General features: G+C 44.8%; 1 protein-coding gene across 1 annotated transcript; it reads right to left on the bottom strand.

Moving 5' to 3' along the window:
* Positions 1 to 8,319: 8,319 nt before the first annotated feature.
* Positions 8,320 to 16,470, bottom strand: SNIP1 (Smad nuclear interacting protein 1). The gene is made up of 4 exons (XM_056557128.1): positions 16,044 to 16,470; positions 12,645 to 12,756; positions 10,787 to 11,334; positions 8,320 to 9,636 (listed from the first exon to the last, which is right to left on the bottom strand). Exons 1-4 carry the CDS (start codon positions 16,202 to 16,204, stop codon positions 9,354 to 9,356), a joined length of 1,104 nt encoding a protein of 367 aa, XP_056413103.1. The 5' UTR covers positions 16,205 to 16,470; the 3' UTR covers positions 8,320 to 9,353.
* Between the last annotated feature and the right edge of the window lie 5 nt (positions 16,471 to 16,475).

Raw genomic sequence — 16,475 nt, 5'->3', positions numbered from 1 at the left:
TAGAATACTGTGTACAGTACTGGGCACCAGTATACAAGAAAGATATAGTGGAGCTGGAGAGGGTTCAAAGACGGGCAACCAGGGTAATACTGGGAATGGGAGGACTACAGTACCCAGAAAGATTATCAGAATTAGGGTTATTTAGTTTAGAAAAAGGAAGGCTTAGGGGAGACCTAATAACTATGTATAAATATATCAGGGGGCAGTACAGAGATCTCTCCCATGATCTATTTATACCCAGGACTGTATCTATAACAAGGGGGCATCCTCTACATCTAGAGGAAAGAAGGTTTCTACACCAGCACAGACGGGGGTTCTTTACTGTAAGAGCAGTGAGACTGTGGAATTCTCTCCCGGAGGAGGTGGTCATGATTAACTCTGCATTTTTGGAGAGTAATAACATTACAGGTTATGGATACTAGATTTATAGGGACAGAACGTTAATCCAGAGATTTATTCTGACTGCCATATTGGAGTGGGGAAGGAATTTTTACCGCTAGTATGAGGGTTTATTGCCTTCCCCTGGATCAACTCAGTAGGGATCGACCGATATCGATTTTTTAGGGTCGATACCGATAATCTGTGACGTCTCAGGCCGATAGCCGATAATTTATACCGATATTCCGGTATAAGTTATCAGCTGTTTCCTCCCCACCCGGCCCTGCAGAAGCCGCTACAGATCAATGATTTAAAGCGGGCGCTTTAAATCAATGAACTGCAGCAGCTTTTAAGGGGCCAGAGACCGCCACCGCCCGCTTCTCTCCCCTGCCTGTCCTGGGGTCCTCCCTAATCCAACCACCACCGCCTCCCCCTGGCTCCGGCGGCATCCTAAGCTGTCACTGTGCGCACTGACAGTGATGTCGCGTTGAGGACGTCACTCGTTATTGAGGACGCCGCAGGAGCCAGAAGTAGCGCGGACCCCGGGAACAGGTAATTATAAAACCGGGGATGGGGGAGGCAATGGGGAAGCTGCGGTAGTGGTGGTCCCGGGGCGGGGCATTATCGGCAAGGTAATTGCCGATAATGTCCAAAATTGTGAATATCGGACGATAATATCGGCCAAACCGATAATCGGTCGATCCCTAGTTACAAGGGCAAAAGTGCTCTGATGACACCTTATTTAGTGTGCAACACTTTGTGAAAGGGAGCTGGAAATGTTGTTGGATTCACAGTGGATTCCTTTACATGCTGAGACCTTTTCAAGAGAGCCATTAGGGCGGACTGAAAAGAGTAACCCTGTTTTCTCCCGCTTACTGTGTACATAGTCCCTATTTGCAAAAGGTAATTAGAAAATTTGGCCAAAGGGTGACAATTAGAGGCCATCGCATCGCATGTCGATGTCAGTATCGACATACGATGCTTTTATATGTCGGGGCCATCGCATTAACTGCTATCCGACAGCGCAAAATGCTTAAGCTGCTGTTGGATAGCAGTTTAAGCATTCCGGACAGGTTCACTTACCTATCCCCGCTGCTCCGGGTCCACTTCGCGATCCACTGGCGTCTTCTGTATCTTCTCCAGGGTCCGGGCCTCGCTTTCCGGCATCATTATTACGTCGCTACGCATGCCATGCCGACGCAGCAGTGTAATAACGTCACCAGAAAGCGAGGCCCGGACCCTGCAGAAGATGCGCAAGAAGTCGGAGGATCCCGAAGAAGACGCCGGAGCAGCAGGACAGCATCGGGAGCCCCTGGGACAGCATCGGGAGCGGTGAGGATGCGGTCGGGAGCGGTGAGGATGCGGTACGGAGCGGCGGGGACAGGTGAGTATAACTTCCTATACTTTACATTGCACGAATCTCTCAACATACGATGGATTCGACAAATGATGGGTCGTTTGGAACGAATTACCATCGTATGTTGAGGGACCACTGTAATTGCACCTGCACTTCAGTTATAAGTTTCTGCACCTTCCAGCCTTGTGTCTGAGAGAAAGCTGTCCTTTGCCTTGTTGGGTTCCTGAGTCCATTATTTCGTGACCTGACCTTGCTCCTGTGCCACCTGCCTATAGACCTCCTGCTACGTTCCTGACTTCGCACCTGTGCCGCCAGCCCTGACCTTCAGCTATCCTGACCACAACTTGCCATATTCCTCCTGTGTCTTGCATTTACTCAGCAGCCTGTGTGGTTGAGTCATGCCAGGGGTAGCGACCTGGGTGCCGCCTGCCGCAACAAGACAATCCCACTTTGCGGCGGGCTCTGGTGAAAACCAGCGGCCCCTTAGACCCTGCTCACTGGCACGGCCCGCATCATCAGCCACACAGGTCCAGCGCATCCACTCCACTACTACCCTGTGTGCTACAGAACACCCCTTTAATTCAGCTTAAAGATCAGTATGTACAAGCTACATTCCTGCTCACCCTTTTTCACCTCAGTCCAGCACCACAGAGACCTCTCCCTGCTTGTTCATATTAATCACAACTATTTGTCCAGAGGAGTATGTGAACTAATGGTGCAGTACAGTAAGCCTGTAGACCATTATTCAAACAATTATTGCGCACGCTTTATCAAGTCAGTCCTGTACTATGGCAAACTCTCACAAGGTTTCCCTTTAGAGCTCTCTATGTACGGCTTGAAGTATAAAAGTTAGGTCGCTTTCTGGTGCATGTATCAACATTATAATAGAGAGCAATAAAAAATTGGAACACTCTCACTGCTCCTATGTCCACATGTGCAGGCCAGCTTTTTATCAGCTTCCCCATACTCCCACCTGGGTGCAAGTGAGCCAGGTCATCAGAAAGTCCTCCTGCCCTGGCCCCCTCTGTCGCAGCTCCTCAGATACCTGTTTCCTACTGCTTCTATAGCAGCACGTGACGAACCTTGTCTGTTCTCTCAACAGTCCACTAGTTTCTCACTTGTTAGTGCATCTTAGCATTACCATCTACTTGGCTTCACGTCTGCCCCACACCGCTTGGCCACTCACAGCTCTCTCCCATGCTGGAAACATAATCCTAGACCAGGGAAGAGATAGTCACCAGGGCTCAAATGATTTATAATATTGTACACCTGCTTCTTCCCGGCATGCTCATCCAACCTGCCTTTCTTTCTATTTAAATCAACCAGCAGGTAACTTGGGAAAATATAGTGATTTCTGCATCCATTCCTGATACTGTATGTGTTTAAAGAGTACCGTACCTATCACCATCTAAACATTCCCTAATCCCCCTCCCCATCTGTCCCTGACTCTGACAAAGTCTATCCCTGCATTTATTTAGCTTTAAAAACCCCTAAAAATACCTTTATTCTATACACTTCAGTAGCTCAGTTGAAGGCACGGAGCAGGGAAGGTTGTTATAGCAATGGCAAGTCAGTGGAGAGAGCGAGATAAGCAGTGTTTATATAATTAGCCATATGGAAAGTGGAAGGGGGGAGAGGAACATGAAAAAGAGAAGAGTATATTCTCTCTGTTCGCTCCCTGCTTGTGTACAGCTCAGTGCTCCCTGCCTGTCTGACAGGAGGGAGCTGCACTGAGCTGATTCAATACTCACTAGCCCTGATTTACAAATTTCAACCAGACTCTTTTTGTCGGGTTGTGCGACCAAATTTGGGTAGCATAGCCCATGCGACACAAATTTGGTCACACAACCCGACAAAAGATATCATCAGTCCGAGTGTTTTTTTTTTTAAATCTGTCAAAATGGGCGTGGATATCCCAAAAAGGGGCATGTTCCCGACAAAAAAAAACACTCGGAGTATGATGAAAAACTCACAGGAAAACCTGTGAATTTTTCTTCACCAAAACCCAACAGCTCTGAGCTGTCAGGAAATTACTGAAAATGGAGTGAATCCTACCCACATCATGGAACAGGGTCTGTTCCATGTTGGGGGTAGTAGTACAGGGGCTGAGGGATTGACCGCATTGGGTCTCACTTCTGAGACCCGATCCAATTAAAAGTTATTAAGCAGGCGGCATGGTCCGCTCCCCAGCGATGTACGATGTATTTTACTTTCATTTTCAAACTCCTCACCAGGATCCCTGAATGGCCGGGACTGAGGAGCCATTCAGGGATCCCTGCGGGGTTCTCAAATTGAAGAGCTGCAGTGGGGAAAGATATATAGAATTGCTGGGGGGTTTGTATATGTCTGGCTCCCCACAGCTTCTATATATCTTGTCCCCTGCAGCCCATGTACCGCATATTCCCACCGCAGCGCATGTATGCCCCCCCACACAGCGCAATCATATGCCCCCGGCAGCACATGTGTATTAGGGATGTAAGAAAAAAAATCGATTTGCGCGATTATCGCAAATTTTCACTTGCCGATACTGAATCGATTCAAAATATTTTTGAATCGATTCTTTTAGTGATGTGGAATTTGTATCTCCTGATGCCCGGAACAGCATGTCCCGGGCATCAGGAGATACAAGTTCCACATTTTGTCAGCCGGATCTGACGCGGCGGCGCTCTGGGTGTATGGAGTGGGCTCCGACTCGTGCCCGCTCCGTACTCTGCGGCCCCCGGCTGATTTCAGTAGCCGGGGGCCGCTAATGCATCACCGCCGCTAATAACCAGCATGCGGTGCTCTGCAGTGTGCATGGAGCGGGCTCCGGACTCGTGCCCGCTCCATACTCTACAGCCCCCGGGGGGCGCCGCTAATCGCCAGCATTCGGCGATCGCCGTGGCTGACTATTAACCCTTTAGATCGCCGCTGTCAAAGCTGACAGCGGCGTCTAAAGGGATCTGTGAACGCTCCCTGGTGGGCTAGATCGCTCCCTGGTGGGCTGGACCAGGCTCTATCAATGGATCGCAGATCAATGGAGTTCAATAGAACTCTATTCATCTGTCTGAGGAATCTAATGATTCCTAAAAGACTAATAAAGTGTATAAAAAAATTAAGTAAAAATAAAGTTTTAATGAAAGTGTAAAAGACATTGTTTTTTTAGACAGAATCGGGATATATCGCGATGTATCGTCACCTAGACGGTAACGAGATATATCGGGATATATTGAATCGCCACACTGGTATCGCGATTCGAATCGTATCGGCAATTTCTTGGCGATTCACACCCCTAATGTGTGTGTGTGTGCATATGTATATATTTTATATATATATCCCGCACAGCACAATCATAAGCTCCCGGCAGCACATGTAGATGTATATATGCTCCCCGCACAGCGCAATCATAAACTCCCGGTAGCGCTATCATTGACAAGCATTCTATTAGCAGAGCATCTGGCCGGGAAGACAGCTTCCTGATGCTCTGCTTGTCAATGATAGCGTTTCAGAGGCATATGTGTATAGATGCGCTGTGGGGACCAGATAACGCTATATGTCTGGTCCCCACTTCACTTCTATACACATATGCCTCAAGCGCTATCAATGACAAGTATTCTTTTAGCAGAGCATTGGGTAGCCGGCTTCAGAGGCATATGTATATAGATGCGCTGTGGGGACCAGATAACGCTATATGTCTGGTCCCCACAGCGCAGCTATACACATATGCCTCTGAAGCACTATCATTGACAAGCGGCGCATTAGCAGAGCATCTGGCCGGGTAGCCGGCCAGAGCATTAGCAGAGCATCGGGTAGCCGTCTTCCCGACCAGATGCTCTGCTAAAAGAATGCTCGTCAATGATAGCTCTACCGGGAGCTTATGATTGCGCTGCGCGGGGGGCATATATACATTATATGTACATGCACTGCGGGGGGCATATGATTGCGCTGTGCGGGGGGTATATATACATTATATGTACATGCACTGCGGGGGGCATATGATTGCGCTGTGCGGGGGGTATATATTTATACACACACGCGCACGCTGCGGTGGGTATATGATATGTCTTGTCACCCGTGCGGCAGGGGACAACATATGTTTAGACATGCGCTGCGGGGGGGGGGGCATATATATATATATATATATATATATATATATATATATATATATATATATATATATATATATACACACACACACACGCGCGCTGCGGTGGGTATATGATGATGTGGGTCAAGATATATAGAAGCTGTGGGGAGCCAGACATATACAAATCCCCAGCGATTCTATATATCTTTCCCCACCGCAGCTCTTCTATTTGAAAAAAAAAAAAAAGTTAAAGTGCACTGTATATGGATGGGGAGGAGCATGCCGCCCGCTCCCCTGCTTAATAACTCTGTGATAAGGGCAACAGATAACTTCCCTGCAACAGAAAAAAAAAAAATATAGAGACGGGCGACAGATTAGTAAATCAGGGAGAAAAATACTCGGAGTAAACCTGAAATCACTCAGATAAAACACTCCATTCTTAGTAAATCAGGGCTACTGATTCCAAAATGCTTGCTGACAGGATTGCTAGGGAGACCCCCTAGTGGAGAAGTTTTTAAAGTAAAAAAAAAAAAAATACATGAAAGAGGATTTTTTTTTATATAAAAACAATAAAAAAAAGTTGTTCAGTAGGGCTTTATCTTTAAAATATAAAAAGTTTGTTTCATGAGAGGTACACTTTAACAAAATAACTAGAACAACTATGGAATCACTTTCATTTCAATGACGATTCAATGCCCCTGGGGACCCCAGCAATCTCTCATGCAGCACCCACCTGTGTGAACTGCATGCCAGCGCTGGAGGCCCAGAGTCTAAAGCCTCACGACTCTGCCCCCATGTGACGTCACACCCCCCCCCCCCTCAATGCAAGTCTATGGGAGGGGGGGGGGGGGGGCGTATCGGCCATCACGCCCCCTCCCATAGACTTGCATTGAGAGGGCGGGGCATGACTTCACACGGTAGCGGAGTCGTGATGTCACGAAACTCCGGCCCTGTAGTCGTGAGGCTTCAGACTGAGCTTCTAACGCTGGCATGCAGCTCACACAGGTGGGCGTGCCGTGAACAGACATCTTATCCCCTATCCTTTTGATAGAGGATAAGATGTCTTAGGGCTGGAATACCCCTTTAAGTCAGTCAACTTGTAGGCTTAATTCAGTGATCCAGACATACACATGACCAAAACATTGAAAGTGGACCTCACATATCCCGTTTCAATGCCTCCTGTGTCCACATTATGTGGTCTTTGCATAAGTGAATATATTGTTTGGCATTTTGCGGTATCACGAAATATTTGGCTATTGCATCTCTGCCATGAATATCTTCTTTGTAGACTTGAGGACACTGCAGTTTTGCCAGCAGGAAGTTTAAGTCCTTCCTTTATAATCCACTCTTGTTTTGGATCAAAAACTGCTTAATGCCAGTGCATATTCTTGTATATGTCATAGGATACATGGGAACAGTTTCAAATATCTCAAAAAGTCACTAGTGATGCAGACATTTTTGTGTATGTAAATTAGACTTTATTTCATATTATGGGACTATTTACAGTACAAAAGATCTTGAGATGTATGGCACTGTTTGTTCCACACATACAAGTGATGTATATAGATTCAAATAATGCAAAAACCCTCAATGGCACCCACTACATTACAAGTTTTCAAGCTTAGCACAGAACAAGGTGGATTCAACTTAACCCCAATAAGCTAGAGATACTGCAGTTTTAGAGCAATGTTTAGTCATTATATTATACTTTTAATTCATCACCAAAAGGTTTTCAATTGGTATTAGTGAATGGCAACATTCTACATGCAGAGGGTGAAACCTGTACTGATCTTGTCCGACTTGGTTTCTTAAAGTCACACAATAGTATCCTCGGGCATGTTTGAGATTACTAGCCTCTGAAGAATGTACAATGGCAAGGAGCCTGATGTATATATGGAAAAAGAATTAGGTTACTGTTGTATGTAATGGCCGACGGTGTAGATGAGGAGATGAGCCAAATACACCACACATTTTTCTATTTAAGTCCACCAAATAGTTTATCATGCCTCCAACTTACTAGTAAACTGAGTTTTGTCTTTTTACCTTTTCAAGAGCTACATGCAAAACTAATTTTTTTTTTAACATTTATTTAATTTTTTTTTTTTTTTTTTTTTTTTTACATTTTACTTGCCATTTGTTTGTAACTTCCCAAATTGCAGAGTTGTAGATAATGTTGGCACTATGTAACTGCTTATTATTTTACTGTATTGCAAGCAGATGACATTGGTAGTGGGGATAGGTTGGGCTACAGAGCAGACCTAAATGGGGTTATCCAGGAATAGAAAAACAGAGAAAATTTCTTCCAAAAAACAGCAGCAAAGTTCAGTTCCATTAAATGGAGCCAAGTTGTAGTACCACACACAACCTCAGGAGACGTGTGGAGCTGTTTTCCTATTCCTGACAGCTTCAATAACTTTTGTCTAAATCAGCTATAGCCATTTACTCCCAATCCAACAAGGTGAACCATGCGATCGTAAAGGTGTTTGATAAGATTTTAGTTTATATTATATACTTCCCCCCCCCCCAATAATATTTTAATATTGTTTTTAAGTGCCTTGTAATCTTTAGCACACTTTCTAACATCATCTTCCTACCACAGGTCAATTTCTGCATGAAGAAAATCTGCAACATGTGGATTAAAAAAAATCTCATCTATGACCACATGCATGGAACTATAACATGGGTGAGGTACGGGTCTTAAATAATATATCAATAAATATAACCTGCATTTCTGTGGCAGAAATGAGAGACTAATCCTTAGATTTCTGGGTTCACAGAAGAAGCAGCCTCATTGTCAGTCACTGGGGCTAATCCTTGGCTTTTACATGATAAATCCATGATAATAAGGTGCATGATATCCTGAGGCAGGACATGGCTGCTGTTGGTGACTAGCCGAGCAGGCCATCACTTGCTCTCGTCCAGAAAGGTGGGGGCCAAGGACAGGAAAGTAGCCCGGATAGGGGATAAGTGTCTAATAATTTCAGTTCACTGGAGTACCCCTTTAAGCTTTTACGAACAGGTCTTTATCTAGCTACACCATTACAGTGTTTCTTAGCCAATACAGTAAAGTATTTGGGAGCCAAACTGTTTAATATCAGTACGTGATACCTTTACATGAGTGGCGCTAGTCTTCTAGAAATAAAAAGAAACAAATACAATATACAGTTACAAATTTACAGAATAAAAACAACAGTGTGTACAAAATGTATCTGAAGTAATTGTTCACAGAAATGCTGTTCAATTACACCTGAGGATTGGAAAGAAGAACACAATGCCACTAGTTCCGTAAGATCTTAATGCAGTGTTTCCCAACCAGGGAGCCTCCAGATGTTGCAAAACTACAACTCCCAGCATGCCTGGACAGCCTTTGGCTGTCCAGGCATTCTGGGAGTTGTAGTTTTGCAACACCTGGAGGCTCCCTGTTTGGGAAACACTGTGTTAATGAAACAATAAGACAGAACTCTTAAAAATACTCCAGGCCAGAAAAACATACATTACAACCTGATATTGATATTACTGGTCCATTTGACAAGCAAGTGGAGAACAAGCTTGTTAACCATCTGCCTCCTCTTCATCCTGAACATCATCGTCGTCGTCGTCATCATCATCTTCCTCCTTTTTGTCCACTTCTGAAGTATCTGAGGATTCATGTAAAACTACATATTCCCTGCTGCTGAAGCCAAATTTCAGTACATCCTTCTCTTTCAGTTCATAGTACCGCTGTGGCTCAATTCTTTGGTTGTTCAGGTAAGTGCCATTGCCAGACCCAAGGTCAATGATGTACGGTCTGACCCGTCTACCCATTGTTCCATTTGCACGGGTAAATGCCACCATCCTGGAAACAAAGACAAAATTATGCATAATTATCTAGAAACTTAAAAAGGAATGTTAGAACATTAAAACTGCTTAACTACACCCGTTATGATATAGGTCACATAAAGGCAAGTTCACGAATGCCTAGGGTACTTGTCATAGTGATCAGATAGGTCCAAACATGCGCCCATAGCAACCAATCACAGCTCAGGTTTGATTTAACCCAAGCAATTTAAAAAAATTAAAGCTGTGATTGGTTGCTTTGGGCAAATCCTTTTTTGCCTCAGTCAGCTCTGCTCTCCGCATAGTTATGGTAGTATCAGGCAGATTGATAATTCTGTGCTATTGTGTGCAAAAGTGCTAAACTGTTTTCATAAAGTCGGAAAGGTTACATGATTTCCTTTTATCATCCTTTACTACTAGGAAAAGCAGTGTACAAAGTAGGGATCGACCGATTATCGGTTTGGCCGATATTCACGATTTTGGACGTTCTCGGTATTGGCAATTACCTTGCCGATAATCTGATAATGCCCCGCAACTGTCCCCTCGCCACCGTGCCGCACCCCCCAGCTGCTGCCCCATTGCCTCCCCCATCCCCGATTTTATAATTACCTGTTCCCGGGGTCCACGCTATTTCTGGCTCCTGCTCGTCCTGTGTTACGTTGTGCGCTGCGCAGCACAATGACGAGTGACGTCCTCAACGCGACGTCACCATCATTGCGCAGAGTGACCGCTCAGGAGGACGGCGCAGGAGACAGAAGTAGAGCAGACTCCGGTAATTATAAAACCGGGGATGGGGGAGGCAACGGGGCAGCGGCGGTGTGCAGGGGGGGGGGGGGGGTGTGTGCGGTGCGGACGGTGCAGTGCAGGGGGGGTGAGGTGCGCCGGGTGGTGTCGCCGGGGTGGGGGGATAAATAGCCGTTAACTTATACCGTAATATCGGTATAAGTTATTGGCTATCGGCCCTAACCTCCACAGAATATCGGTATCGGCCCTAAAAAGACGATATCGGTCGATCCCTAGTAAAAAGTCCCTTGCTCATAAAATCCTACAAACATATATAAACAATACAGTGATAAAATCCAACAAACATATAAACATACATTGGCTCGGACCTAAGAGCACGATGAAAAGATTAGCTGGTTCTTGATCAGTGAAAGTATTACCATTACCTGTACTGCAGGACAGCATGTTGTTTGGAGCAAGATGGATGATCTATGGGGATGTCAGCAATCCGCCTTTGCCTGCCCAGCAAGTATGCACTTTGTCTATGGATGTACATGACTGGGAGAGCCTCATCATTCTTGAAAGGATACAATCGCCAACGTTTCTTTGGGATGCGAGATTCAGGGGGCTCACTGTACTTTATTACCACACCCCTGAAAGTATTTGTGTCTTCAAGTAATGCACCAGAAAGTTCAAAATTTGGTGCTTCTTTCTTATTACTAGTATTATCAGATTCATTTCCTTGCTCTTCTTCTCCTCCTCCTCCTCCTTGTTGTTCTTGTTGCTCCCTTCTTTCTCTCCTCCTGTCATTGTGGAATTCTCTTTCTGCTCTTTGCTCTCTTAAATGGTTCTCCTCCTGCTTCCTTTCTCTATGCCGTGGCATGTTTTGACGGCTTCTGTCTGTTTGGTCTCTATGTCTGTTCCTTCTGGGATCATCTTCCCTATACATTGGCTGCCGATCATCATGTTCTCTGTGTGAGTGCTCATCTCTTTCCTTTGAAAAAATTAAAATAAAGAAAAAAATTATAATAAAAAGTAGAATGTCAGCAATATTTTACTATAAAGTCTGTACATCAATCTTTTCATAAAAATAAAAAGTATATGAAGATGCACTACTAATGGGAAACTTTTTAAAAGCTTAAAGAGGACCTGTAGTTGGTCTAAAAAAATTAATTTTCTATCATGTTGCAGCCTTGAATTGTACTTATGCTCAGGCGGTGTGATCACAAGCTACATAATCACACATGAACACGATTCTCATATTCAAACTCCCTGAGCCTAGCGTTCACAATCCACTTTGCACATCTGACAATTCAGTGAAAAGTACAGATGTCTTACTAGTTGGTTGACAGCTGACATCTCAGGAATGATAGTGTGTGGTAAGGAAGTGAAAACAAAAATGGACTTTGGGCATCGAAGGCTATAAATCTCAATGAGGGAGATCAGGGACAACTGTGCCCATTTTAAATGACTGTAGATGTAACACATGCTTGCAAGAGCAGTATAAAAAAGTGATCTAGTAGAGCATATAAAAATTGTCTGTCTGGATAGAATAAGCTCCTTGATTTCCCACTTACACCTTAAACCGGTACTCCACTGGAAATTTTTTCTTTTATGAACAGATTTGTAAATTACTTCTATTTAAAAATCTTAACCCTTCCAGTACTTATCAGCTTCTGTATGCTCTAGAGAAAGTTCTTCTGTTTTTGGATTTCCTTTCTGTCTGACCACAGTGCTCTCTGCTGTCACCTCTGTCCATTTTAGGAACTGGCCAGAGTAGGAGCAAATCCCCATAGCAAACCTCTCTTGCTCTGGACAGTTCCGTACATGGACAGAGGTGTCAGCAGAGAGCGCTGTGGTCAGCCAGAAAGGAAATTCACAAATAGAACTTCCTCTGGAACATACAGCAGCTGATAAGTACTGGAAGGGTTATTATTTTTAAATAGAAATGGAAATTTACAAATCTGTTTAACTTTATGGCACCAGTTGATTTAAAAAAAAAAAAAAAAGTTTTTCCAACGGAGTACCCCTTTAAATATAAAGCATTTCTTTTTGTAGGCAGAGCTATTGCTGATCAATGTGCCATAGTGTGTTTCTCAAAGGTGCAGTCTGTTGGAAGGGAAGACGTTTATCAAGAGGCTTTGTACAAAAATGATTAGATCAGGCATATCTGACACGGACAGTCTTACCTAATATCAGCATGTGATACACCAGCCTTCATATTCCCCCTAATCATATTCTAGGTTAATTCTGTAAGTGATATTTAGTTACATTCTGCCCTAATAAATCAAACCTTCAGTGTACCTGCTTTATTTTTACAGGAAGGTTTGGTGGACTTCTGCTGTCACTTCTGTGCCTCCTATTCCTTGGAGATCTGCTTCGTTTGATAGATGACTTTTTCCGTTTCCCTGGTGACCTAAATATAAAACAAGTGTTAAAGCATAAATATCTGACCATGGCTCTTGCAACAGGAAGTATTTAATTTTGCATCAAGTTCGGAGTCAGACTTGAGCAAGGCTTCAGTGATTAGTATACGCATTTGCTGGAAGTCCCATACACATCTTTGGGACTTCTGGCAAATCTGTATTCTGATCACTAGAACCTCTCGTAAGTCTCAAGCACATACGGAGACATCATCAGATGTAAGCTTTAAGTATGTCAAAGTAATTGATATTAAAGCAATAAAATCCAACCATGTGTATTAAGGGGAGACTGACAGCAGGGTCACCCACGCTAACATGGATTTACAGGGAAATAGTGGGGGTGAGCTGTTTAGAATGCTTCTTAAGGAAAGTTTACACAATGAAAGTTACAAGCAGGATCTGTTCAAAAATTTTCACTCAAAAATCCTGTTGCAGCAGAATCCCACTGGTATCAATGGGATTCTGCTGCTTGAAAATGCATTGCTGTCTATGGAGACGACACCTTGCTGAGCAGTCCTGGCATGGGCATATTCTGCCGGCGACCACTGTCTGCGGAGTGTCTGCCTGGATATTCTGCTGTGTAAATATGTAGCCATTCAAGAGAAATCCATGCTGTTGCTAATACAGTGTTTTCTTCTTATGTGCAATGGAGGCATCTTGCATGTGCAATGCTTTCTGCCGCCAGCTTCTGAAATAACCCTGCCCCCTATACAGACATACTGAGGAAGAGGGGATTAATATTTATGGAGGGGGCAAAGTTATCAACAAATCCAGTGGGAGACAGCATTACACATACAGCAGCAGCCTCCATTGCATTTTACGAGAAAATACCATACTAGCAACAAAATAGATATTTCCAGATTTTTACCTGGTAAGAAGCATTGGAAACAGGGTCACCTGCACTATCTACCTGTATATTTAGGTTAGTGCAGGTCACCCTGCTGTCAGTTTTCCTTTAACACCTCAAATTTAGGGAACAAGTCACCAGACTAATACCAAAAGGCTCTTGCTCTGGAACCCTTAGGGTATGCTCACACTGAGGAATTGAAAAGGAATTCTCGCTTAAAAATTCAGCCGCAGAATTTCTGTTTTTTTTTTTCCCGCACGGAATATAGGAGGAAACTTTTTCTTTTTTTGCTAGACTTTTTTTCTCGCTGTATTTTTTTTAACATTGTGGTCTATGGGAATTTAGACACGGATTCCACATGAGGAAAGAGCATGTTCATTCTTCATGCAGAACGGAATTCCGCTTGCAGAAACTCAGTGTCAACTGAGGAGCAGAATTCTTATCAATGGGGTTAGGCACCGCTGAATGAATTGGAGAGGAATAAGAGAGCGGAATACTCGAGTAAATTCCTCTCCAATTCCTCAGTGTGAACATACCTTTACACAATGCCACAGAGCAGATCAGCAATGTGTTTCTTTTGGGGCATCATTATGTTTTTTTTACCTTTTCAGTTTCTATCACAAATTAGTATATACTAATACTTAGTTTCAAACTAGAAATTATTTTCATAATGTTCAAACTTTGAGAAAGCAGGCAAGGTTTTATTTTTTTAACCCATATCATGGACACTTACCATCACTTATCCAACAGTGCCATGTTTTAAGCTAGCACAGCTGCATCTATAGGTTTAATTACTGTAACTGAGTCATGTGATCACCAGTCTTATCAACAGAAAATGACAGTGCTTAAAGGGGTAGTCCAGTGGTGAAAAACTTATCCCCTATCCTAAGGATAGGGGATAAGTTTGAGATCGCGGGGGGTCCGACCGCTGGGGCCCCCTGTGATCTCTCTGTACGGGGCCCCGGCTCTCTGCCCAGATAGCGGGTGTTGACCCCCGCACGACACGCCCCCTCAATACATCTCAATGGCAAAGCCGGAGATTGCTGAAGGCAGCGCTTCAGCTCTGCCATAGAGTTGTATTGAGGGGGGCGTGTCGGCCGCCGCTTCGTGTGGAGGTCGACACGCCCCCTTCCCGCGGGCTGTCGGGGCTCCGTACAGGAGATCGCAGGGGGCCCCAGTGGTCGGACCCCCCGCGATCTCAAACTTATCCCCTATCCTTAGGATAGGGGATAAGTTGCTCATCACTGAGTCACCACTGGACTACTCCTTTAATGTGTCAGAGTAAATGACCAGTCCTGGATCAGCTGACTTCCCATGAACTACAGGAAGACATGACCTATCAGATCGCTGCTACTTGCTCAATGACTCCTCCTCACGCTACCTCTCGGCTGCTATATGCACTTTTGAGTGATTCACCTGGATGATCTCCACCACCGGCAGCCTAATAATAAGCTTGGATGCAGTCATCAAATGCTTCAGTCAAATCCAGAGAATTCATGGAAACTTTTGGAGGCATTCTCAGATTTCAATGACTACTTCTCCTCATTGAGAATGCATGCATACCATGCTGAGCCGAGAGGGCAAGGCTGTGCGGACGAATAGACATTGAGGTACATTTATCAAAACCAGGAAAAGTTGACCAGTTGCCAATAGCAACTAGATTGCTTCTTTAATTGTTTAAAAGGCCCCTGAAAAGTGAAAGAAGCGATCTGATTGGTTGCTATGGGTAACTGCACCACTCTTCTACAGAGGTTTTAATAAATCTTCACCATCGTGTCAGCAGCCATTGAAAGCGATATGAACACTTAGCAGGGCCAGAAAAATTTGTTATGGATCTAGGAGACAGGCTGCCATTCGTCACAAAGTCATATGATCAGTCAGAAATGTCCCCATGTGTCACAGTCATTAGTGTCCTCTAAAAAGTTTCTTACCTCCTTCTTTATTCCAGTGCTGCTCCCCGTTTCTGCCTTTGGGCAGTGCTCCTGTGTACCACAAAACTGCCGCAGCCAATCAGGTCACGATCTGTACTTGTGAGGCTGTTGATTGGCTTCGGTGGTCACCTGGTGTGTGTACCGACCACAGACAGAAGGGGGAATCAGCATGGGAACAGAGATGGAGAGAAGTAAGAGTTTGTAATTTCTCTCTTTAGGAAAGGGCTGACAAATCTAGGTGCCATGACGACCTGGGACTTGAGTCCTAACATTTGGGGATTTCTCTTTCCAGGCAGAGATAGCATCTATATAGTTCCGGGTATGATGTACATGAGCAGGCTGAGGCCTTCAGCTGGACTCAGGTTACTACATCGCCAGGAGCTGTCAGGACACGATGAGAGTTGTAGTTCCGCAGCCATCTGTACACACAACATACTACCTCCCTCCTCGGTCAGTAATGGAGGCTGATTGTATACAGAGAGCCCTTCTGTGACCGCCCTACCTGCTCCTTCTTCGGGCCGCCGGAAAGTCGCCTTGGCTGCTTCCGGAGCTCGGGCTTCGACGTGCCCGGTGCCGCCGGTTCGGGCTCCCCCTTTCCTCCTTTATCGCCATAGTGTCCGGGCTGTGCGGCCTCCTCTTCTTGTGTCTCCCCTCATCCTTCATCGTTCTCTTAGCCTCCCCGCTAACTCTAGTCACAAAACAGGTTAGGGTAGCCTCGGCTACGACGCCGGAAGCAGTAGAGGATGCCGGGAGATCTAGTTTCTATCTTCCGGTGGTCGGCTGACAACTTCCTGTTGTGCAATGTAACCACTCGTATAAGTCACTTTCCCAGTAACAAACTGTGATCTCCCATGAGGCGGCCATGTACCGTCACTTTACCGAAGTAACTGCGAGCATAGGTGTCATCATATGGTACCTGTCAACTACTGACAAC

The sequence above is a fragment of the Hyla sarda genome, chromosome 2, assembly GCF_029499605.1.
Source record: "Hyla sarda isolate aHylSar1 chromosome 2, aHylSar1.hap1, whole genome shotgun sequence".
Classification (NCBI taxonomy): domain Eukaryota; kingdom Metazoa; phylum Chordata; class Amphibia; order Anura; family Hylidae; genus Hyla; species Hyla sarda.
Note: the sequence above shows the minus strand (reverse complement) of the source record. Positions and strands in the feature narration are given on the sequence as shown.